This window comes from Bombina bombina, chromosome 1 (assembly GCF_027579735.1).
Source record: "Bombina bombina isolate aBomBom1 chromosome 1, aBomBom1.pri, whole genome shotgun sequence".
NCBI classification, from domain to species: Eukaryota; Metazoa; Chordata; class Amphibia; order Anura; family Bombinatoridae; genus Bombina; species Bombina bombina.
Window position 1 is genome coordinate 450,627,729 of NC_069499.1, and position 26,207 is coordinate 450,653,935.

Consider the following 26,207-nt stretch of genomic DNA (forward strand, 5'->3'; position numbering starts at 1 on the left):
TAAGAAGGCTATGAAGCTGATAAGTAAAGTGCTAGAGGTATAGCACAGTAGATGTCAGTATAGTTATGGATCCATATCTAAGGATTGGCCGCAGTTTAGATCCTGAAATTGGAGTGCTTGACATACGCCGCACTCGAATTGGAATCTACGGCACTGAGTCCTGGCCAATGTAAAAAAGTGTCAACAATACCTACATGTGATTCTGTGATACCAGAAAAGTGCTAGGTGTGTGACAAACAGTGAAACAGTAAAACAAGTGGGTAGGTACAATGCAAATAAGCAATAAAAAATGCTGGCAATAATAACACAAATCTTGTACAATACTGGCAGTGATTACGATGATATAAAAATGATAAAAAATGATAAAAAATGGTGTTCAACAAAGGATAACAGGGAGCACTGCAGTGTAAAAATCTTAGTGAAAAAAGGTGTCAGTGAGCAATGTCAGTAAAAAATATCTGTACGGTGACACTAAAAGAAATCCAGAGAAACTCCTGTTGAGCCGAAAAAACGTGGTGAGAAAGATTTGGGGAAAGAAAAAAATGATGATTAAAAAGCAGGTGGTAGCAAAGTGTGTCAGTGGAAAAATAAACAAACACAATAATCCAATAGTCAATCAAAAATGTTCCATTGTGGGTCTTTTTCCAAGTGAAAAAAGTGATGATAGCTGGAAGAGGATTGTCCAAGAAAATCCTTTAGGGAGCTCAGCTGTTTGTATGAAATTATCGTTGATCCCTAAAATCAAAAATAAAACATAGCGTGGCAAAATTTTATAAAATGAGAATAATCAGAAAGATGCTTACCAATGGGTCGTCTACGCGTTTCGGTCCTCACAAGACCTTTATCAAGACTAATAAAGGCATCTTTCTGATTATTCTCATTTTATAAAATTTTGCCACGCTATGTTTTATTTTTGATTTTAGGGATCAACGATAATTTAATAGAAACAGCTGAGCTCCCTAAAGGATTTTCTTGGACAATCCTCTTCCAGCTATCATCACTTTTTTCACTTGGAAAAAGACCCACAATGGAACATTTTTGATTGACTATTGGATTATTGTGTTTGTTTATTTTTCCACTGACACACTTTGCTACCACCTGCTTTTTAATCATCATTTTTTTTCTTTCCCCAAATCTTTCTCACCACGTTTTTTCGGCTCAACAGGAGTTTCTCTGGATTTCTTTTAGTGTCACCGTACAGATATTTTTTACTGACATTGCTCACTGACACCTTTTTTCACTAACATTTTTACACTGCAGTGCTCCCTGTTATCCTTTGTTGAACACCATTTTTTATCATTTTTATATCATCGTAATCACTGCCAGTATTGTACAAGATTTGTGTTATTATTGCCAGCATTTTTTATTGCTTATTTGCATTGTACCTACCCACTTGTTTTACTGTTTCACTGTTTGTCACACACCTAGCACTTTTCTGGTATCACAGAATCACATGTAGGTATTGTTGACACTTTTTTACATTGGGCAGGACTCAGTGCCGTAGATTCCAATTCGAGTGCGGCGTATGTCAAGCACTCCAATTTCAGGATCTAAACTGCAGCCAATCCTTAGATATGGATCCATAACTATACTGACATCTACTGTGCTATACCTCTAGCACTTTACTTATCAGCTTCATAGCCTTCTTAAATAGCGTCACCAACGATTCTTGCTGCCACTATTTAACGGCTTGATATAGTAGGTGGTTTTCCACCGTGCTCACTCACGTATAGATACACCTTATTATACACCTCTACCCATTATTTGGGGTAGGGTCTCATTGAACAGCTGCTTTTATGTATTTTGTTATAGTATATTAATTTTTAATTCTGAGTTATTTTAACATCGTTGCCAGCGGGGTTAATGTAACAGTTTTTCCCTCAATAGCTGTTAAACCGCTTTGTTTTAGATTTCCACGAAGGAAATCAGATTTACTGCTTTTATTATTTTTAACCAGTATTATTTTGTATACAATAAAATTCATTTAGTCCTTTAAAACGTTTGTGTGTATACATACCCTTAGGCCGTTTGGCGCTGTGATCACTCCCACCTCTTTCAGTATCTGTCCTTTTAGGGGATTGGTTAGACCCCTTTTGTGTTTCACAGCTTAGGGTATATCTCAGCGCTGCAATACCACATATATCTTCTTTGACTAGCTCCTCTCACAAGCCTCCGGTCAAAAAGAGAATGGTTCTCTGCCTATGGAGGACTCTGGAGCTGGCTTAGGGTAATTCTTAGTAGATTTTGTATGCACAGTCACGGAGCTCTGTTTCAGTGAACCTGTCTCCTCTGCCCTTCCACTGGAAGTTGACCGCATTTGTGATTTCTTTTTTATGATAACCACCCAGTAGCTTGAAAAACCATGGCCATTTATTGGAGAGAGGAAAATAGTAAAAAAAAGGCTGTCACATGATCATATGTACAATGGACAGTGAATACAATTTACCTGAAAAGTGTGTTTTAAGGGGCAAGGAATGCCTCTTTCACATGTTTAAAGGGATAGTAAACTCCAACATTTTCTTTTATGATTCAGATAGAACATACAATTTTAAATAACTTTCCAATTTTATTCTATTATCAAATTTTCTTCATTCTCTTGTTATCCATTGCTGAAGGGACAGCATTGCACTACTGACAGGAAGCGGAAAATATATATTTAGCCAATCACAAGAGACAAATGTGTGCAGGCACCAATTAGCAGCAGCTCCCACTAGTGTATGATATGTGCGTATTCATTTTTTAACAAGGGATACTAAGAGAACGAAGCACATTTGAAAATAGAAGTGAATTAATTTTGACGTTCCTATCCCTTTAACCTCATACCCCTGTTTTTAGTAGGGACCTACTTAAAATATATTTACTCTATAGGTGCCAGTGGCTCCAAAGGCTCCTCTGTCCAGCTAAAGACAGAATACAACACACATAAAAATGAGGGTATTTCCAATTTTCAAATAAGGGGCCTTTAGTGCCTTTAGGTAGCAAGCGATTGGCATTTCTAATGCAATCACCTGTTTGCAACATGCCTTTAACAGAGCTCTGGAATTTAAATAGAACCATATCACCCCAAAATAAGCACTACGATTTAAATTGTGATAACATGGTGGATTTGGGGGCGTGACCGGGCGTCGCTTGCGATGGGGGTGAAGAAGGGCCAGAGAGGGGTGGGTGGGAAGAAGGGCCAGAGAGGGGGGGGAAAGAAGGGCCAGAGAGGGGGGGAAAAAAAGGGCCAGAGAGGGGGGGGAAAAAAAGGGCCAGAGGGGGGGGGGAGAAGGGCCAGAGAGGGGGGGGGGGGGGAGAAGGGCCAGAGAGGGGGGGGGGGGGAAGAAGGGCCAGAGAGGGGGGGGGGGAAAGAAGGGCCAGAGAGGGGGGGGGGGGAAAGAAGGGCCAGAGGGGGGGGGGGGAAGAAGGGCCAGAGGGGGGGGGGGAAAGAAGGGCCAGAGTGGGGGGGGGAAGAAGGGCCAGAGAGGGGGGGGGGAGAAGGGCCAGAGGGGGGGGGGGGAGAAGGGCCAGAGGGGGGGGAAGAAGGGCCAGAGGGGGGGGGGGGAAGAAGGGCCAGAGAGGGGGGGGGAAGGGCCAGAGAGGGGGGGGGGAGAAGGGCCAGACGGGGGGGGGGGGGGAAGAAGGGCCAGACAGGGAGGGGGGGAAGAAGGGCCAGACAAGGGGGGGGGAAGAAGGGCCAGACAGGGGGGGGGAGAAGGGCCAGACAGGGGGGGGAGAAGGGCCAGACAGGGGGGGGAAGAAGGGCCAGAGAGGGAGGGAAAAGAAGGGCTAGAGAGGGGGGAGGAAGGGCCAAATAGGGGGGGGAGAGCCAAAGAAGGGGGGGAGAGAGCCAAAGAGGGGGGGGGGAGAGAGTCAAAGGGGGGAGGAGAGAGCCAAAGGGGGGGAGAGAGCCAAAGGGGGGGGAGACAGAGAGCCAAAGAGGAAAGAGAGCCAAAGAAGGGGGGGGGGGAGAGAGAGTCACAGAGGGGGGGAGAGAGTCAAAGGGGGGGGGGAAGAGTCAAAGGGGGGGAGAGAGTCAAAGGGGGGGGTGGGAAGAAGGACCAGAGAGGGGTGGGGAGAAGGGCCAGAGAGGGGGGGGGGGGAAGAAGGGCCAGAGAGGGGGGGGGGGAAGAAGGGCCAGAGAGAGGGGGGGGGAAGAAGGGCCAGAGAGGGGGAGGGGAAGAAGGGCCAGAGAGGGGGAGGGGAAGAAGGGCCAGAGAGGGGGGGGGGGAAAGAAGGGCCAGAGAGGGGGGGGGGGAAAGAAGGGCCAGAGAGGGGGGGGGGGGAAAGAAGGGCCAGAGAGGGGGGGGGGAAGAAGGGCCAGAGAGGGGGGGGGAAAGAAGGGCCAGAGAGGGGGGGGGGAAGAAGGGCCAGAGAGGGGGGGGGGAAGAAGGGCCAGAGAGGGGGGGGGGAAGAAGGGCCAGAGAGGGGGGGGGAAGAAGGGCCTGAGAGGGGGGGGGGAGAAGGGCCAGAGAGGGGGGGGGGAGAAGGGCCAGAGAGGGGGGGGAAGAAGGGCCAGAGAGGGGGGGGAAGAAGGGCCAGAGAGGGGGGGAAGAAGGGCCAGAGAGGGGGGGGGAGAAGGGCCAGACGGGGGGGGGGGAGAAGGGCCAGACAGGGAGGGGGAAGAAGGGCCAGAGAGGGAGGGAAAAGAAGGGCCAGAGAGGGAGGGAAAAGAAGGGCCAGAGAGGGAGGGAAAAGAAGGGCCAGAGAGGGCCAAAGAGGGGGGGGAGGGCCAAAGAGGGGGGAGAGAGCCAAATAGAGGGGGGGGGGGGAGAGCCAAAGAAGGGGGGGGGAAGAGCCAAAGAGGGTGGAGGAGAGAGCCAAAGGGGGGGGGAGAACCAAAGAGGGGGGGAGACAGCCAAAGAGGGGGGGAGAGAGTCAAAGAGGGGGGGGAGAGTCAAAGAGGGGGGGGGGAGAGAGTCAAAGAGGGGGGGGAGAGAGTCAAAGAGGGGGGGGAGAGAGTCAAAGAGGGGGGGGAGAGAGTCAAAGAGGGGGGGGAGAGAGTCAAAGAGGGGGGGGGAGAGAGTCAAAGAGGGGGGGAGAGAGAGCAAAAGAAAGGGGGGAGAGAGCCAAAGAAGGGAGGGGGAGAGAGAGCAAAAGAGGGGGGAGAGAGAGCGCAAAGGAGAGGGGGGAGAGAAAGCAAAAGAGAGGGGGGAAGAGAGAGCAAAAGAGAGAGGGGAAGAGAGAGCAAAAGAGAGAGGGGAAGAGAGAGCAAAAGAGAGAGGGGGAGAGAGCAAGGGGTGGGACCGCTGTGCTGCAAAAAATGGCCCGTTTACACGGGCTTTAGTACTAGTTTATAATATTCAATGTACATGCATTGCATTTTATTCTATATGGCATATACAGATTACATGTTTTTTTAATTGCTAGTTAATTCATTTTATGTGCATACACTATTTTACTATTTAATAAGTGTATAGGTTCTAGTTGGGTTTGTACACCATTGTCGCATCCGCCATCCAGTATTACACGGCACGCACGTGAACTGCTAGTTTAAAAATAGCAACAAAAATCAAACTTTTAACATACAGAAGGGGGGGGAGAAGGGCCAGACGGGGGGGGGAAGAAGGGCCAGACAGGGAGGGGGGGGAGAAGGGCCAGACAGGGGGGGGAAGAAGGGCCAGAGAGGAAGGGAAAAGAAGGGCTAGAGAGGGGGGGGAAGGGCCAAAGAGGGGGGGGGGGAAGGGCCAAAGAGGGGGGGGAGAGACAAATAGGGGGGGGGGGGGGGCCAAAGAAGGGGGGGAGAGAGCCAAAGAGGGGGGGGAGAGAGCCAAAGGGGGGAGGAGAGAGCCAAAGGGGGGGGGGGAGAGAACCAAAGGGAGGGGAGAGAGCCAAAGGGGGGGAGACAGAGAGCCAAAGAAGGGGGGGGGGGAGAGAGTCAAAGAGGGGGGGGAGAGAGTCAAAGAGGGGGGGAGAGAGTCAAAGGGGGGGGGGAAGAGTCAAAGGGGGGGGAGAGAGTCAAAGGGGAGGGGGTGGGAAGAAGGGCCAGAGAGGGGTGGGGAGAAGGGCCAGAGAGGGGGGGGAAGAAGGGCCAGAGAGGGGGGGGGGAAGAAGGGCCAGAGAGAGGGGGGGGGGGGAAAGAAGGGCCAGAGAGGGGGAGGGGAAGAAGGGCCAGAGAGGGGGGGGAAAGAAGGGCCAGAGAGGGGGGGGGAAAGAAGGGCCAGAGAGGGGGGGGGGGAAAGAAGGGCCAGAGAGGGGGGGGGGGAAAGAAGGGCCAGAGAGGGGGGGGGGAAAGAAGGGCCAGAGAGGGGGGGGGAAAGAAGGGCCAGAGAGGGGGGGGGGGAAGAAGGGCCAGAGAGGTGGGGGGGGAAAGAAGGGCCAGAGGGGGGGGGAAAGAAGGGCCAGAGAGGGGGGGAAGAAGGGCCGGAGAGGGGGGGAAAAGAAGGGCCAGAGAGGGGGGGGGGAGAAGGGCCAGAGATGGGGGGGGAGAAGGGCCAGAGAGGGGGGGGGAAAGAAGGGCCAGAGAGGGGGGGGGGGGGGAAAGAAGGGCCAGAGAGGGGGGGGGGAAGAAGGGCCAGAGGGGGGGGGGGAAGAAGGGCCAGAGAGGGGGGGGAAGAAGGGCCAGAGAGGGGGGGGGGAAGAAGGGCCATAGAGGGGGGGGAAGAAGGGCCATTGAGAGGGGGGAAGAAGGGCCAGAGAGGGGGGGGGAAGAAGGGCCAGAGATGGGGGGGGAGAAGGGCCAGAGAGGGGGGGGAAAGAAGGGCCAGAGAGGGGGGGGGGAAAGAAGGGCCAGAGAGGGGGGGGGGAAAGAAGGGCCAGAGAGGGGGGGGGGGGAAGAAGGGCCAGAGAGGGGGGGGAAGAAGGGCCAGAGAGGGGGGGGAAGAAGGGCCATTGAGAGGGGGGAAGAAGGGCCAGAGAGGGGGGGGGGAGAAGGGCCAGAGAGGGGGGGGAGAAGGGCCAGAGAGGGGGGGGGAAGAAGGGCCAGAGAGGGGGGGGGGGGAGAAGGGCCAGAGAGGGAGGGAAAAGAAGGGCCAGAGAGGGAGGGAAAAGAAGGGCCAGAGAGCCAAATAGAGGGGGGGGGGGAGCCAAAGAAGGGGGGGGAGCCAAAGAGGGGGGGGGGAAGCCAAAGAGGGGGGGGAGAGTCAAAGAGGGGGGGAGAGAATCAAAGAGGGGGGGGAGAGAATCAAAGAGGGGGGGGAGAGAATCAAAGAGGGGGGGGAGAGAATCAAAGAGGGGGGGGAGAGAATCAAAGAGGGGGGGGAGAGAATCAAAGAGGGGGGGGAGAGAATCAAAGAGGGGGGGGGGGAGAGAATCAAAGAGGGGGGGGAGAGAGTCAAAGAGGGGGGGAGAGAGAGCAAAAGAAAGGGGGGAGAGAGCCAAAGAAGGGAGGGGGAGAGCGCAAAGAAGGGAGGGGGAGAGCGCAAAGGAGAGGGGGGAGAGAAAGCAAAAGAGAGGGGGGAAGAGAGAGCAAAAGAGAGAGGGGAAGAGAGAGCAAAAGAGAGAGGGGGAGAGAGCAAGGGGTGGGACCTCTGTACTGCAAAAAATGGCCCGTTTACACGGGCTTTAGTACTAGTTTATAATATTCAATGTACATGCATTGCATTTTATTCTATATGGCATATACAGATTACATGTTTTTTTAATTGCTAGTTAATTCATTTTATGTGCATACACTATTTTACTATTTAATAAGTGTATAGGTTCTAGTTGGGTTTGCACACCATTGTCGCATCCGCCATCCAGTATTACACGGCACGCACGTGAACTGCTAGTTTAAAAATAGCAACAAAAATCAAACTTTTAACATATTTTAGTATGCCTATTATTTTTTTATATGCATGATCGGGTTTTTAAGAGCTTGTCACTTTAGTTAAAATACTGTATAAACTGGCGATAATTGACTAAATTGTCAGGTGTTGTTGGTAACCTGGCTGTGGGCCTACCAAATCCACGGTAATCCAAGAATGAATGCGATGGCTACTCGAGCAAAGTGCCGTATCACACAGATAAAATGTAAACTACGCAACCTATGGTTATTACAAGTCTATGAATTAATGTTAGCATAAGGATCGTTAATAGAAGTAATGTGCTTTGTAATTATAAATTGCACCCCGCAGCAGCTCTCACTGATCAGCTGTACCACGCTGAGGAAGCTGTCAATGTTTGTAAACAACCACTTGCTTTCCTTTCAGGAAACGGAAGCTCGTCACTGTGACGCGGCCTACTGAGCGCGCGAGTTGATTTGCTGTTCCTTGTTTATGCTCCTTGGCAAATCCTTTGAGATGGCGGGTAAGTTACGGAGAGAAAATATATACGTGGGGTAGAGAACTTGAATTAGCGCTGTCTGTATTGTGGAAATGTAACATCGCTAGGGTTTGATCGGTAATAGCTCGTGAGGCCTCTCTTGTAGACTGCGCATTTGGTAGGCAAACATGCACGCGCAATCTCCGGGAGACACCTGTGTCATCTCCCGCCAAAATGTAGCTGGCGCGCGTGTCGGTCCTCCTACCCCCACACTCCCCCCTCCTCTCTGTTACTAACCACAAACTAAAGTTACATTTTGAATATTGTTCACGTATTTATTGTTTTGACAGTTGTTTATGGCCACCTTGTGTAATGCTGTTGCTGGGCTCATTGGTGTGGCATTTCGGTTTGTCTTGTGGTTTAGCCCACAACTTTTTTTTTGGTGTGAATTTGGTTACCTTTTATCTTTTTGGTGCTGGGATTATAGGTATAATTCAAGGGATTACTACAACATATTTTTTTTATTTTAAAGGAATAGTCTAGTCAAAATTAAACTTTCGTGATTGAGAGAGCAGGCAATTTAAGAAACTTTCTAATTTACAACTATGATCAGTTTTTATTTATCTTTATTTGAAAAAGCAAGACTAAAAGCATAGGTGCCTGCCCATTTTTGGTTTAGCACCTGGGTGCTTTCTGAATGGTGTTTAAAAGTAGCCACCAATCAGCAAGCACTACCCAGGTGCTGAACCAAAAATGGGCCGGCTCCTAAACTTTACATTCAAATAAAGATAGCAAAAAGTACAAAAGCGTGGTGCTTAATGTTTAAATGCCCCAACTTTATTTAATCCATTTTAAAATGCAGCAATCGTTGTACATGCCACACAGGTAGAAAAGTGCACCAAAGAGTCAATCTTACATGTTTCAGCATGTTGCCTTAAAGGGACCGTAAACCTAAAAAATAATGTTATATAATTCTGCACATAGTGCAGAATTATATAACATTATTTTACTGCTATAGTAATAAAACACTTTTTTCCCTTTTTAATATTTAAAAAACATGCTGCTTTTACAGACCCGCTGTTTGCTGAGCGGGTCTGTTATTTTTAGTCAGCGCATCGGCGCGAGCTGCACTTAATCTTATGGCGCGGTCAGGCCGGGCTGTGACTATACAGCTGGCCCGATGCGCTGACTAAAAATAACAGACCCGCTCAGCAGAGAGCGGGTCTGTAAAAGCGGCATGTTTTTTAAATATTAAAAGGGAAAAAAGGGTTTTATTACTATAGCAGTAAAATAATGTTCTATAATTATATAACATTAGGTTAGCTGCAGCTTTCTATATCAAAGTACTGCAGAGATATTTACCTATGAAAATTTAATTTTACAGAACTCTGCTCCTGACTCTACTGAGCGGGTCTGTTTTTTTCATCAGCGCATCGCGGAACGCTGTCTACTCACAGCCGGCCCGATGGCGCCAATAAACTTTTATAGTAGCTCGTTACCAGAGCAGGGGCGAGCTACTTTGAGTTTAATGGCGGGATCGGGCTGGCTGTGAGTAGACTGCATCCAGCGATGCGCTGATAAAAAAAAACAGACCGGCTCAGTAGAGCCAGGAGCTGAGTTTTGTAAAATTCATTTTCGTAGGTAAATCTCTCAGCAGTCCTTTGATATAGAAAACTGCAGCTTGTTATATAATTCTGCACTATGTGCAGAATTATATAACATTATTTGGTAGGTTTACTGGCCCTTTAATTACACACTACATCTGCAGGAAAATATCACCTGAGCATCCCTATGTAAAAAAGGAAGATATTTTACCTCACAACTTCCTCAGCTCAGCAGAGTAAGTTCTGTGTAAAAAGTTATACTCAGCTGCTGCCCAGCTGCAGGTAAAAAATATGAAGAAATGAACAGCAACCAATCATGAACTCTTTTACTGTGATCTCATGAAGTTTCATAGTAAACTTCCTTAAACTGAATAGCGAAATAACCTTTTAATTTGAAAAGCCAGAAGTAAGTTTATTGGCTATTAAAATAAAAAAAACACACCTTCACTTACCAAGTCACCTATTAACCAATTACTATCAATTGTAAAGTATGCATTTTCTCAAGCAGCAAATATAAGTAGAAAATTTGCAAAGAATATTAATTGTACATTATTCACTGATGAAATACCATAATAGTGGAACAATCAGTTTGTTCATTTTCAATTGCAATCTATATACTTGTGTGTGTGTGTGTGTATGTATATATGTATGTGTATATATATGTGTGTAAAGTCTTGGTTTTGTATATATGGCTGATAGTTTAATCATTCACAATGTTTTCACATATTTGTAGTTAACAATAAGAATAAATTATTCTCTTAACAAAAATATATACCATGTGTATTTAATTTCCTTATAAATAAAAGGACCTACTGTAGATTATTCTAAACATCTTTCAAATTTTAGTCATAGATATCCAATCATCAATTCAAGAATTATTCTTATGTAAACCAGATAAAGATAGCTGATTATATGTTTTTAATTATCAGATCAAATTTTATTCTTTTGTAAGGACACTTGGGACATACAAGGATGGATCATATTGTATATTAATTTATTGATAGAAATGTATGATGTCATATTCAGAGTTGAAACCATTCGGTATCTGTGTATCTAGTGAAAGTATCCAATATGTTTCCTGTTTTGAAAATACATCCACATTGTTACCACCTCTTCTAGGTAAGCTTATTAACTCTACAGCTGACCATTTGAAATTTCTTACATCTTTTTTATGATCTTCAATAAAATTCTAAGTGCTGAACATGAAATATGCTTTATATACCCCAAGTGTCAGCATGTGCTACCTGGAGTCTGAACCAAAAATTGGCCAGCTCCTATGCTTACATTCCTGTTTTGTATTTTCCAAATAAAGATTCCAAGACAACAAAGAAAAATTGATAATAGAAGTAAATTAGAACGTTGCTCAAAATTGCATGCTCTATCTCAGTGTTTTTCAACCAGTGTGCCGTGGCACACTAGTGTGCCGTGAGAGATCCTCAGGTGTGCCACGGCAGACTGACAACAGTGTGACATATTTTTTAAACTTTGCTTGTTTTTTACTCCCAGTGCAGGGGTAGTTTGTAGGAGGCATGGCATAACAGCACAATACGGAGGATAGGTGAGAATTGGCGCTTATATCAACCCTAATGCCAAGTATAGAAGGGTCTCTCTCTAAGAACCCTGAGGAGGGTAGTAGAATAATGTAAGCGGAAATACTGGCGCTGAAAGCAGGGTAGTACACAAATACAATATACGGGTAACCTAAAAGGGTCTACCTTAGCAGAAATATAATCGTTATAAAAGTCAATAAAGGGTAATAGCCTAATATATATCTTAGAAAATATATTTAATAGTGTAAAATTACAATACAATCAAGATTATAAAATCAGTGTTAATAAAATCAGTACATATATACTAAAAAGTAATTAATGGGGCCCTTTAAATTAGTTTGAAAAAACATACAGAAAGGGGAAAGATTAACCACAAATCTATATATATATATATATATACTATGATTGAGGATAGAAGAAAACTATACTCAAATAAATATAAGTATAAAGAGGGCAGAGATATTCAAACAGTATAAATAAAAACAAATAGCAATACAAACAGACTTAATAACTGGACGTCCAGCGTAAAAACCAGGGGTTAAAACAGTAATAATCTAGGGTTAAAACAGTATTAACCTGAAAGTGCACTATAGTGAACAAAAACACTCGTGACTAGATGATCATACTAATAGCATTGGATCAAGCTAATGGGCGAGTGAGGTACCTTGCGCTAATCTGTGGAGCACAGATTGAATATTGTTCGTCCTGTACCTCCTCCTGAAGTGGGTGTGTACTCCTAGAGTAGTTCACTTACATCACCCTTTCTGAAAATGTCCTGCTGATTTCGGGAGAAACAGAATGTAAACGATCTCTGGGGTAATAGCAATCCTTTAGATGATGGTAGATAGTAACTTCAAGGCACTCTTATTCTGTGGTGCTTAGTGCAGGTACTAGATCATCTGGCAGTATATTCAATTTGTAGACTGGTGCGCTCCCTCAGAGGGCTGTATTCAAATTCACAGGCCTTGGGGGTAGTGAGCCAGGCGTTGGTAGTTGTCCTGTGTGCTTTTTCAACACAATAGCGATCCTTTCGGCGGCTGTATCAAGTTCACAAGCCTTAAAGGAGTTCAGCTTAGCAGTAGTTCTTCTTGTAGGAAATGAGACACAGTCATCAACCGGTTTCTCCCCTCACTTGGGGCTTTTTCAAGATGTGTTCTCATTGCTGGCAGGTATTCCTTTATAGGGCTATCCTGCATCCTTATTGGTTAGTTCAAAGGGGTGTGTGATCCCAGTTAAGGTGGAATTTGAGTTATATCCCTTAAACTTTTAAGGAGGTATCTTATTGTCTCTTGTAGTTTTTTGGAAATTTCCCGTTGTTAATTTTAGTTTAACAACTAGTATACTAAAAGTACATATTGCTCCGGAAAGGAACAACCATACGTGTAATATGGTCACATCCATGGTGTCAAGTGAAATCGACTTAAATTATGAGTAAAGTCTGTTCAAGAGTTAGTATTTTTTGGAGTCCTCAATTTGATTAAACACATAGGTAGAGGTAAAAGACATATGTCAGTATTGTACAGGGAATATAAAGTTTTTACAGAGTGTTTTACATTTGATAGTTACAAACAGAAGTAAATTAGGGACAAAAAGAGAGAACTGGGGGTTCTCATTGTCTTAGAGTTAAAGTTAAACACATAGGTAAAGAATTTTTCCCATATGTGTATATGATACAGAAAATAGACAGACATTCTAGATATTTCATGTTTGGTGGTTGCATATTGGGGCATACTTATCTGATCAAGAGTCAGTATTGTTTGGGGGATGATAGTATGATTAAACACATAGTTAAAGGTTAAACACATATGTCGGTATTTGTTCTCTTTTTGATAAATATTATAAAATCTTACATTTGGTACTTGCAAACGGAAGTTAATTATGAAAAAACGGTTCTTAGTGTATTAGGGGTAAAGTTAAACACATAGGTAAAAGTTAAACACATAGGTAAAAGTTAAACACATACGTGTATATGACATTGACAGACTATTCCAAAGTTTTACATTTGGTACTTGCAAACGTAAGTTAGTTATGAAAAACGGTTCTTAGTGTATTAGGGGTAAAATTAAACACATATGTAAAAGTTAAACACATGTGTATATGACATAAAAAATGTAGACAGACTATTCCAAAGTTTTGCATTTGGTGGTTGCATACTTGGGCAAATAATGAAAGGAGGTTCCGATTGTTCTTAAAAGGCATATCTAATAGAGACCGTTAGGGGAAGTTTTAGTCAAACATAAAAGGAGCTACATCAAGTTCTGAGTTTAAGCCTAATGGGTGCAGTGTTTTCATGGTATATATCAGTTCGGCTTCCTTTTTTAGGAGCTTTGTTTCAAAATTCCCTCCTCTCCATTCTGGTTTGACTTTAGAAATCCCCCAGAATTTAAAGTCTTTAAGTCGGTTATTATGGACCTCTCTAAAGTGTCTGTATAGGTGTGTTTCCTTGTTGCCTTTTTCTATGATACAAAGGTGTTCTCTAATTCTTTCGCGGAGTGTTCTAGAGGTCTCTCCTAAATATTGCATATTACAACTACACTGTATGAGGTATATGATTCCTTTATCTGTATATCTGATAGTGTCATTTATATGGTAGGTTATTCCTGTTTGAGTTGACGTATATTCTTTGGTTTTATTTGTGTAGTGGCAGGATCTGCAGCAATGGCAGGGAAAGAAGCCTTTGACTATGTTCCCTAGTAGGTCATGTTGTTTGGACTGATTATTTGTTTTAAACTCGCTGGGGGCCAATGTGCTCTTTAGGTTCTTTGATTTTTTGTATATAAATCTTGGGTTAATAGAGATCTTATCTCCAATAATTGGATCCTCTCTAATTAGGTGCCAATGTTTTTTAATAATACGTTCGATAGTCTTATGGTCCCCATTATAGTTTGTAATGAAAGGGACAGATATATCCTCCATTTCTTTTATGCCTATAGGATCTTCATGTCTTTTATATTTAATTAAATCTTTTCTATCTATGTCTTTTATTTTATTGAAATTATCCTGAATTGTTATATCATCATACCCTTTGTCATTAAATTTCTTTATTAGAATTTTAGACTGTTCTTCGTAGTCTATTAGGTTAGTGCAGTTTTTTCTAATCCGCAGAAATTGTGCTTTGGGTATATTTTCTTTCCACTTTGAAAGGTGGCAGCTTGTAGCATGAATAAAGTTGTTGGAATCTATTTTCTTAAAGAAAGTTTTGGTATTAAATTGGTCATTGTTGGTTTCAATGTCCAGATCTAGAAACGAAATGTTATGTTTATTTATTTCGTAAGTGAACTGTATTCCCCTGTCATTTTGGTTCATGGAGGAGAAAAGTTCTAATAGTGTTTCTTCAGTGCCTTTCCAGATAATCAGAATGTCATCAATGTACCGCTTATAGGTCACCAGATACTGCACCAAGCTATTGGTTCCCAAAAATTCGGACTCCCAATCCCCCATAAAAAGATTGGCATAGCTTGGTGCAAATCTGGTGCCCATAGCGGTACCTTTAATCTGTAGATACATCTTTTGATTAAAAGAAAATGTATTGTTTTCAAGAATGAATCTGATGCTGTCTAATAGGAATTCTCTTTGTTCTTTGGATATAGTTTCATCTTTCTTTAGAAACTTTGTAACTGCTTTAACACCTAGATCATGTGCGATATTAGTGTATAAAGATGTTACGTCACATGTAGCTAAAATGATTTCACCGTCAATTTTCAAGTTATCTAGAAGTTGTAGCACTTGTGTTGAATCTTTCAAATATGAGGGTAATTGTTTCACATATTTTTGAAGGAATCTATCTATGTATTGGGACAAGTTGGCGGTGAGTGAGTTTATCCCTGAAATAATCGGGCGACCTGGTGGATTTTTTAAATCTTTATGAATCTTTGGTAAAAAATAAAAAATGGGAATTCTAGGAAATTCGGGGTATAGGAAATTGTATTCTTTAGAGTTGAGTATACCTTTATTTTTAGCAGTATCTAGAAGTAGTTTCAAAATTAGATGGTCGGCTCTAGTGGGGTCTCTTTTTAACTCTTTATAGGTGGTTTCATCCTTCAATAGTCTTTCTGCTTCTACTAGGTAGTAGTCCCTGTCCATAATCACTACTCCACCCCCTTTATCGGCTGGCTTAATTATGATGTCTTTGTTCTCTTTCAGTCTTTTGAGGGCATCATTTTCAGATTTTTTCAAATTAAAAAGGCGTTTTTTATTTTTATTTGGCTCATACTTTTCTATGTCTCTTTGTACTAGTTTTTCAAATAATTCTATGTTCTTCCCTTTCTCTTGAGTGGGGTAAAACTTGGACTTTGGTTTTAAATCTGTATGAACAAATTTGGGGTCTTCGGTGTATTGTCTGGATGTGTATTGTTCAATTGGATTTTTAATAAAATACCTCTTGAGTGTGAGTTTCCTTATGAACTGTGATACATTAATATGTGTTTCGAATTTATTGAGTTTAGACGTAGGTGCAAAGGATAAACCTAGGCTTAGAACTTTTGATTCTTCATTACTTAGACTTGTTTTGCTTAGATTAAATATTCCTGAGGTATCAGGGTCTACCATTGCTCTCGTCTGTCCCTTGGTTTCTTTATTGTTTCTGCCCCTTCCTCCTCTCTTTCCTCTAGAGCTCTTTTTCTTTGATTCATGAGGGGGGCTAATTGTACTTTTTCTACTATATGCCCTCTTGATGTTTCTGCTCTTGGACTGACCCCTAAAAAATGTGCCCCTTGGTTCATTTCTTTTCTATCTATAGTGTTGTCCTTTTCAGACTTTTGTGTAAGTGGTTGAAACCTATTTCTGAGTGGTATTCTCCAATTCTTTTCTTCTCTTTTGTATTGAGGGTAGTCTGTTCTTCCTGAGGGGGCTTCATTTCTATATCTATCCTCTCTCCAACTATAGGGGGGAGGGTTTCTAGTGGAGTATGGTCTATATTCTCTATCTGACAGTGGATATTCTCTAAAGCGTGCATGAGTATATTCTTGTCTAGTTGGCGGTATATTATGCCATCTATGTTGGTTATTATAGTACTCAGGTTCCCTATAAGCCCCCTCAGGAAGAAAAAGTACAATTAGCCCCCCTCATGAATCAAAGAAAAAGAGCTCTAGAGGAAAGAGAGGAGGAAGGGGCAGAAACAATAAAGAAACCAAGGGACAGACGAGAGCAATGGTAGACCCTGATACCTCAGGAATATTTAATCTAAGCAAAACAAGTCTAAGTAATGAAGAATCAAAAGTTCTAAGCCTAGGTTTATCCTTTGCACCTACGTCTAAACTCAATAAATTCGAAACACATATTAATGTATCACAGTTCATAAGGAAACTCACACTCAAGAGGTATTTTATTAAAAATCCAATTGAACAATACACATCCAGACAATACACCGAAGACCCCAAATTTGTTCATACAGATTTAAAACCAAAGTCCAAGTTTTACCCCACTCAAGAGAAAGGGAAGAACATAGAATTATTTGAAAAACTAGTACAAAGAGACATAGAAAAGTATGAGCCAAATAAAAATAAAAAACGCCTTTTTAATTTGAAAAAATCTGAAAATGATGCCCTCAAAAGACTGAAAGAGAACAAAGACATCATAATTAAGCCAGCCGATAAAGGGGGTGGAGTAGTGATTATGGACAGGGACTACTACCTAGTAGAAGCAGAAAGACTATTGAAGGATGAAACCACCTATAAAGAGTTAAAAAGAGACCCCACTAGAGCCGACCATCTAATTTTGAAACTACTTCTAGATACTGCTAAAAATAAAGGTATACTCAACTCTAAAGAATACAATTTCCTATACCCCGAATTTCCTAGAATTCCCATTTTTTATTTTTTACCAAAGATTCATAAAGATTTAAAAAATCCACCAGGTCGCCCGATTATTTCAGGGATAAACTCACTCACCGCCAACTTGTCCCAATACATAGATAGATTCCTTCAAAAATATGTGAAACAATTACCCTCATATTTGAAAGATTCAACACAAGTGCTACAACTTCTAGATAACTTGAAAATTGACGGTGAAATCATTTTAGCTACATGTGACGTAACATCTTTATACACTAATATCGCACATGATCTAGGTGTTAAAGCAGTTACAAAGTTTCTAAAGAAAGATGAAACTATATCCAAAGAACAAAGAGAATTCCTATTAGACAGCATCAGATTCATTCTTGAAAACAATACATTTTCTTTTAATCAAAAGATGTATCTACAGATTAAAGGTACCGCTATGGGCACCAGATTTGCACCAAGCTATGCCAATCTTTTTATGGGGGATTGGGAGTCCGAATTTTTGGGAACCAATAGCTTGGTGCAGTATCTGGTGACCTATAAGCGGTACATTGATGACATTCTGATTATCTGGAAAGGCACTGAAGAAACACTATTAGAACTTTTCTCCTCCATGAACCAAAATGACAGGGGAATACAGTTCACTTACGAAATAAATAAACATAACATTTCGTTTCTAGATCTGGACATTGAAACCAACAATGACCAATTTAATACCAAAACTTTCTTTAAGAAAATAGATTCCAACAACTTTATTCATGCTACAAGCTGCCACCTTTCAAAGTGGAAAGAAAATATACCCAAAGCACAATTTCTGCGGATTAGAAAAAACTGCACTAACCTAATAGACTACGAAGAACAGTCTAAAATTCTAATAAAGAAATTTAATGACAAAGGGTATGATGATATAACAATTCAGGATAATTTCAATAAAATAAAAGACATAGATAGAAAAGATTTAATTAAATATAAAAGACATGAAGATCCTATAGGCATAAAAGAAATGGAGGATATATCTGTCCCTTTCATTACAAACTATAATGGGGACCATAAGACTATCGAACGTATTATTAAAAAACATTGGCACCTAATTAGAGAGGATCCAATTATTGGAGATAAGATCTCTATTAACCCAAGATTTATATACAAAAAATCAAAGAACCTAAAGAGCACATTGGCCCCCAGCGAGTTTAAAACAAATAATCAGTCCAAACAACATGACCTACTAGGGAACATAGTCAAAGGCTTCTTTCCCTGCCATTGCTGCAGATCCTGCCACTACACAAATAAAACCAAAGAATATACGTCAACTCAAACAGGAATAACCTACCATATAAATGACACTATCAGATGTACAGATAAAGGAATCATATACCTCATACAGTGTAGTTGTAATATGCAATATTTAGGAGAGACCTCTAGAACACTCCGCGAAAGAATTAGAGAACACCTTTGTATCATAGAAAAAGGCAACAAGGAAACACACCTATACAGACACTTTAGAGAGGTCCATAATAACCGACTTAAAGACTTTAAATTCTGGGGGATTTCTAAAGTCAAACCAGAATGGAGAGGAGGGAATTTTGAAACAAAGCTCCTAAAAAAGGAAGCCGAACTGATATATACCATGAAAACACTGCACCCATTAGGCTTAAACTCAGAACTTGATGTAGCTCCTTTTATGTTTGACTAAAACTTCCCCTAACGGTCTCTATTAGATATGCCTTTTAAGAACAATCGGAACCTCCTTTCATTATTTGCCCAAGTATGCAACCACCAAATGCAAAACTTTGGAATAGTCTGTCTACATTTTTTATGTCATATACACATGTGTTTAACTTTTACATATGTGTTTAATTTTACCCCTAATACACTAAGAACCGTTTTTCATAACTAACTTACGTTTGCAAGTACCAAATGTAAAACTTTGGAATAGTCTGTCAATGTCATATACACATATGTGTTTAACTTTTACCTATGTGTTTAACTTTTACCTATGTGTTTAACTTTACCCCTAATACACTAAGAACCGTTTTTTCATAATTAACTTCCGTTTGCAAGTACCAAATGTAAGATTTTATAATATTTATCAAAAAGAGAACAAATACCGACATATGTGTTTAACCTTTAACTATGTGTTTAATCATACTATCATCCCCCAAACAATACTGACTCTTGATCAGATAAGTATGCCCCAATATGCAACCACCAAACATGAAATATCTAGAATGTCTGTCTATTTTCTGTATCATATACACATATGGGAAAAATTCTTTACCTATGTGTTTAACTTTAACTCTAAGACAATGAGAACCCCCAGTTCTCTCTTTTTGTCCCTAATTTACTTCTGTTTGTAACTACCAAATGTAAAACACTCTGTAAAAACTTTATATTCCCTGTACAATACTGACATATGTCTTTTACCTCTACCTATGTGTTTAATCAAATTGAGGACTCCAAAAAATACTAACTCTTGAACAGACTTTACTCATAATTTAAGTCGATTTCACTTGACACCATGGATGTGACCATATTACACGTATGGTTGTTCCTTTCCGGAGCAATATGTACTTTTAGTATACTAGTTGTTAAACTAAAATTAACAACGGGAAATTTCCAAAAAACTACAAGAGACAATAAGATACCTCCTTAAAAGTTTAAGGGATATAACTCAAATTCCACCTTAACTGGGATCACACACCCCTTTGAACTAACCAATAAGGATGCAGGATAGCCCTATAAAGGAATACCTGCCAGCAATGAGAACACATCTTGAAAAAGCCCCAAGTGAGGGGAGAAACCGGTTGATGACTGTGTCTCATTTCCTACAAGAAGAACTACTGCTAAGCTGAACTCCTTTAAGGCTTGTGAACTTGATACAGCCGCCGAAAGGATCGCTATTGTGTTGAAAAAGCACACAGGACAACTACCAACGCCTGGCTCACTACCCCCAAGGCCTGTGAATTTGAATACAGCCCTCTGAGGGAGCGCACCAGTCTACAAATTGAATATACTGCCAGATGATCTAGTACCTGCACTAAGCACCACAGAATAAGAGTGCCTTGAAGTTACTATCTACCATCATCTAAAGGATTGCTATTACCCCAGAGATCGTTTACATTCTGTTTCTCCCGAAATCAGCAGGACATTTTCAGAAAGGGTGATGTAAGTGAACTACTCTAGGAGTACACACCCACTTCAGGAGGAGGTACAGGACGAACAATATTCAATCTGTGCTCCACAGATTAGCGCAAGGTACCTCACTCGCCCATTAGCTTGATCCAATGCTATTAGTATGATCATCTAGTCACGAGTGTTTTTGTTCACTATAGTGCACTTTCAGGTTAATACTGTTTTAACCCTAGATTATTACTGTTTTAACCCCTGGTTTTTACGCTGGACGTCCAGTTATTAAGTCTGTTTGTATTGCTATTTGTTTTTATTTATACTGTTTGAATATCTCTGCCCTCTTTATACTTATATTTATTTGAGTATAGTTTTCTTCTATCCTCAATCATAGTATATATATATATATAGATTTGTGGTTAATCTTTCCCCTTTCTGTATGTTTTTTCAAACTAATTTAAAGGGCCCCATTAATTACTTTTTAGTATATATGTACTGATTTTATTAACACTGATTTTATAATCTTGATTGTATTGTAATTTTACACTATTAAATATATTTTCTAAGATATATATTAGGCTATTACCCTTTATTGACTTTTATAACGATTATATTTCTGCTAAGGTAGACCCTTTTAGGTTACCCGTATATTGTATTTGTGTACTACCCTGCTTTCAGCGCCAGTATTTCCGCTTACATTATAACAGCACAATACATACAGTATGTGTGTGTTTGTGTGCATGTGTATATATATATATATGCTGTATTAGGCTACAATGTGTGATTTTTTTAAAATTTTGGGATGGTGGTGTGCCACAGGATTTTTTAATGTAAAAAAGTGTGCCATGGCAAAAAAAAGGTTAAAAATCACTGCTCTATCTGAATCATGAAAGTTTAATTTTGACTAGACTATTCCTTTAAAGGATGACATTCAATATCCTGTATCCATTGTTTTTCTGTCATTTCACTTATATTAAGCCACTGCATAATAATAAACCTAATAATATTAAAGTGAATGTCATCTTTCATGAATCAGTGCCCTTTAAAAAAAAAAAAAAAAAAAAAACTATTAAAAACAGGGGCACTTTCATTCATGAAAGTTTATATTGCACCAGATTTTAGAAATACTTACCTTCTCCTGAAACACTGGACCGACGATCCCGTGCCTGAAGCTCCTCTGTACTACGTCAGCAATGACAAAATCATCTCTCTCAAATTACGACTTTGCCCTCAGGAGCGTTCACCTGGTAAGGCCATGCCGTAATTGGAGGAATCCGGTTTCGTCTTTGCTTTGTTAGTACAGCAGGAAGAAGCAGGCGGGGTAATTGGCGATCCAGTGTTCCAGGAGAAGAAGGTAAGTATTTGTAAAATCCGGTGCAATGTAAACTTTCATGAATGAAAGTGCCCCTGTTTTTAATAATTTTTTTTAAAAAGTGGGCACTGATTAATGAAAGTTGACTTTCACTTTAAAGTGAAGGTAAACTTTGATGAATGAAAGCCTGTTTTTTAAAAATACAGTACTATTAAAAACGGGCACTTTCATTCATCAAAGTTTACAAAGCAGCCGTTTTGATTAAAAACGTACCTCTTCTTCTTTGCACAGACAGAGCAGCTTCCCCCACCCGGGGATCCTCTCTTCTCATGTCATCAATGACTAATCCTGCTTCCTCCAATCACGGCTTTCCCCCCAGGGTAGTCATTGCCTGTGGCCATGCCGTGATTGGAGGAAGCTGGATTAGTCATTGATGATGTGTGAAAAGAGGATCTTCGTGTGGGGGAATCTGCTCTGACTGTGAAAAAAACAAAGGTAAGTTTTTAATCAAAACGGCTGCCTTCTAAACTTTGATGGATGAAAGTGCCCCTGTTTTTAATAGTATTTAAAAAACAAACAAAAAACAAAACAGGCTTTCATTCATCAAAGTTTACCTTCACTTTAAACACATCCTGGTTACTATTGTATCAGAGGACGATGCCCAGGATGCAAATAGATACTTTTTCTGTATTTGAAATATATTGTGTATGTAGAAAACAGTTGCTTTTTAGGAAGAGAAACATACACAGGGATAATGACTATGTAATTTTGTTTATATAGCTAGACCTGTCAAACCAAAATATGAACTGTTGTGACCCTAGTTTTGTTGTCTGCACCAGATTGCAAAATGGATAAAGATTTGCAAATATGAAAATGAGTTTGATCAAACTGAGATTATTCAACAGACCATGATAAAAATGAACAGCTTTACATTTTGGCAGTGTTTGTTGGGCTATGTTAGTCTAAGGTTGTGAACCTTGACACCTTTCACTTTACCAGTTGTAAAATGTTATACAAATGCAATCAATTATATCTGTTACATATGGTATTTACATTGCATACTAATAAAAATATACAGGTTTATTTAGCAGATATTCAAATGGACAGTTACATTGTGATTTTTATCTATGCATACACAAATTTAATAATAAACATTGTAACGCATTATTACATTGTATTTATTTTATGCCCATTTTTTATAATTTGCTTTTTTCTTTACACAGACAATGGTTATATATTTAAAGGGAAGGGAAACCCCAAACATTTCTTTAACAATTTAGATAGAACAATTTTTAACAACTTTCCAATTTACTTTTATTATATTTGCTTCAGTCTCTTGTTATCCTTTTGTTCAATGAACAGCATTGCACTACTTGCAGCTATCTGAACACATCTAGTTAGCCAAATACAAGAGACAAGTGTGCAGCCGAAAATCAACAACACCCACTTATGTAGGATATTTGCGTATTTATTTTCAACAAGGAATACCAAAAGAACGAAGCACATTTGAAAATAGGCATGCTCTGTCTGAATCCTGCAAGTTTAGTTTTCCTATTCCTTTTAAGGTGATTGGATGAATATCCCTATTTGTCTTTCATACTTTTAGTTGTCTACTCCCCTTTAGTGATATTTGAAGTTTTACACAAGGGATTTGTTGTTTGGTTATGTGGTATTCAGTTCTGACCAGGTCACTGGTTTTCAAACCTGTCCTCAGGCCTCCCCAACAGGCCAGGCATCCAGGATTACCTTGGATGAGAGCAGGTAAAATAACCTTATTAATCAGCCGATTATTTCACCTGTGCTCCAGTTCATATATCCTCAAAATGTGGCCTGTTAGGGAGGCCCGAGGACAGGTTTGAAAACCAATGCTCTAGGTCAAGGGTTTTCAAACCTGACCTCTGGCCCCCCTAACAGGCCAGATTTTCAAAATATCTGAACTGGAGCACAGGTGAAATAATCAGCAGATTAGGAAACCTTGTTATTTTACCTGCTCTCACCCAAGATAATCCTGAAAATCTGGCCTGTTAGGGAGGTCTGAGGACAGATTTGAAAACTCCAGCTCTAGTTTAATGTGAGATTTAAATTGTAGATTCTAGCTGGCTTGTTGTGTGACACTATTCAAATTTAACTCCTCAATTACCCATCATAAGAAAATAGTTGTTTTCAGAACCACATTCAACATTTGAAAAATAAAAAAACCCAAAAATGTTATTTTCTGATTCAGACTGATAAAATTTTAATTTTTTTTTAAAATGTACTTTTATAAAATTTTTGTTTTTAATGTCTGGAGTACTACATGGCAGGAAATAGTGCTGGCGTCTACTGCTCGTGCTAATAATGTATAACATTCTGGCAAACTGCTGCTGCTCTAGCCACGTGCATACTCCTAAGCTTAAGTCCCAGCTTTTCAACAAAAAAATACCAAGAGAACAAAGAAAATGGGATAATAGAAGAAAATTAGAAAGTTATTCAAAGCTCTATCAGAATTATGGGGAAAAAAAGTTTGGGTTTCATGTTCCGTTAACACACTGGTTTTCAAACCTCTCCTCAGACCTCCCTAACAGGACACATTTTGAGGATATCTGAAATAGAGCACAGGTTAAATAATCAGCTGATTAATAAACATAGTTTTTACCTGCTCTCATCCAAGGTAATCCTAAAAACCTGGTCTGTTGGGGAGGCATGAGGACAGGTGTGAATACCAGTTTAACATACCCCTTGAAAACCCTTTTGAATATGGTTATGTTCATCTTCTTCAAAACAAAACAATTTAAAACAAGATGGTAATTTGAATTGCTTTTATAACATATTTATTTTGTATGCAGAAAACTTTTGCTATGCAGTCTTTAATTGCAGATAAATAAATTGCACTTACATGGAGTTCTTGTAATTTTTTTTGTGCTAAATGACAGTACACAAAGTGAAAGAAGTGAAAGTAAAGTTAGGTACTTTGCTATCCTCAGTTACATAGTGGATTTAAAATCAAAGGAGTTTCATTCATGATTTTTTAAACATTTTGATGTAAATGCATTTTTTGCCGCAAATAAAGTATATATTTTTCTACTTACAATTCAACCCGTGTTTTTTTCTTTTCTTTTTTTTTCTTTCTCATTTTACTTCCTGATCACGTTTTTAAGATCTACCAATTGACTCTTTGGTAGTTAGGCGGCCGCAAGGCGACGTCTCCTGCCTATGTATTGATTTGCGCATGCAACAAATATTTTTTTGTGATCATTATTTAGGACGCGCGTTCACGATTTGCGGATGCGCATACCTTTTGTTTGGGGACAGCCGAGAACGTCATCTGTTTAGACTGCGTCTCGGCAACATTGAAGCACATCGCATAACTAGGGATTGCTAATTATAAGTAGGTATATAGCTGCTGTAACCAACAATCATAACATATATTATTGAACCAATGTCAATGCATTATACTTATGTAATCAATTTTTACTTGCAAAAAAAAAAGAATAACGAATACTTTGAATACAAAAAAAAATGAATACTTTGAAAATAAATGTTATGACATATACAAACATACACTATAATGGTTTGACAAAGTAATGTAATATAATTTGAGACAATGAGGATAATTTTAAAGTGAAGGTCCATTTTGATGAATTAGTGCCCGGTTTTTAATAAACCTGATTAAAACAAGGACACTTTAATTCATCACAAATGAAATTTCAATGTTTTCTTCAAAAACTTAACTTTTAACATAATTATGAAATACTAATACATTTTTTAGTATATTCTATGAAAATAATGTTCATTTTATGCCTGACATAAATTTTAGTGCATATCATAGGAGATGTAATGATGAAGAATAATGATCTATGAAAAGTTTTTTTTTTTAACATAATTTTATATAACTATTGTAATATATTAGTTGTTGACCTTACAAATAGTTAATATAGTAGTGTGTATACAGTGAATTTGTAAATACTTACAATAGAAATAAAATTAGATTTTTTTTAAATCGGTTCCCGTTGTCACAAATGCAGCTGCTCAGTTGCGCAAATAGCATAGTAATGAATGAATACACTGTTATTCATTGAGTACTATGTTTCCACCGCGATTCACACGTGCGCGTTGTACACCGGCTCATCACAGAATCGCATGCGCATTGAAGCTCCGATCTACGATTCGCACAATGCGCTCTGTGCTTGTGAACGCGCATTTGAGCTACGTATAGAGCGGGTGGGACCGCTCTATACATCAAGACACAGAAAGATAGGAAGTGGAAGATGGGCAGAGCATGAACGATACCGGTAGGAAAATTAAAAGTTAAAATCAGCGTGACTTGTTGTATGCCACAGTGTTGAAAGGTGTCGGACACAACATAAGATACATGATTGCTGCGAGGTCAGCATTACTGGTTGTCAAGTGAAACATGATACACTCTAACGCTATGGCATAAGAAGTGTTAAAAACTTCTAGGATGAGACATAAAGACATCTAAGATTTGATCGCTATGAATACAGCGTAACCTGTTGCCATAAGTAAACATGACATGCACTAGCAGATACCCAATCATGGAACGGCTTAAAGTGAATGTAAATGTTGATGCTAAAATGCCCGGTTTTTAAAAATTTGATTAAAAACAGGGGCACTTTAATTCATCAGAATTTACATTTCACTCGTGCTGTGAAAAAAACTTACCTTTTACTCTTGA

At 40.4% G+C, this 26,207-nt stretch overlaps 1 protein-coding gene across 4 annotated transcripts in view; it reads left to right on the forward strand.

Moving 5' to 3' along the window:
• Positions 1-8,115: 8,115 nt before the first annotated feature.
• Positions 8,116-26,207, forward strand: part of HAT1 (histone acetyltransferase 1) — a 253,113-nt gene continuing 235,021 nt past the window's right edge. The window contains exon 1 of one of the 4 annotated variants that reach the window (XM_053698434.1): positions 8,116-8,208. In XM_053698434.1, the coding sequence (XP_053554409.1) occupies positions 8,178-8,208 (31 nt within the window). In that variant the 5' untranslated portion in view covers positions 8,116-8,177. Of the gene's footprint in view, positions 8,209-10,765; positions 10,887-20,060; positions 20,350-21,556; positions 21,575-26,207 lie in introns of those variants that run through there. The other 3 variants (XM_053698432.1, XM_053698435.1, XM_053698436.1) reach the window with 3 other exon arrangements.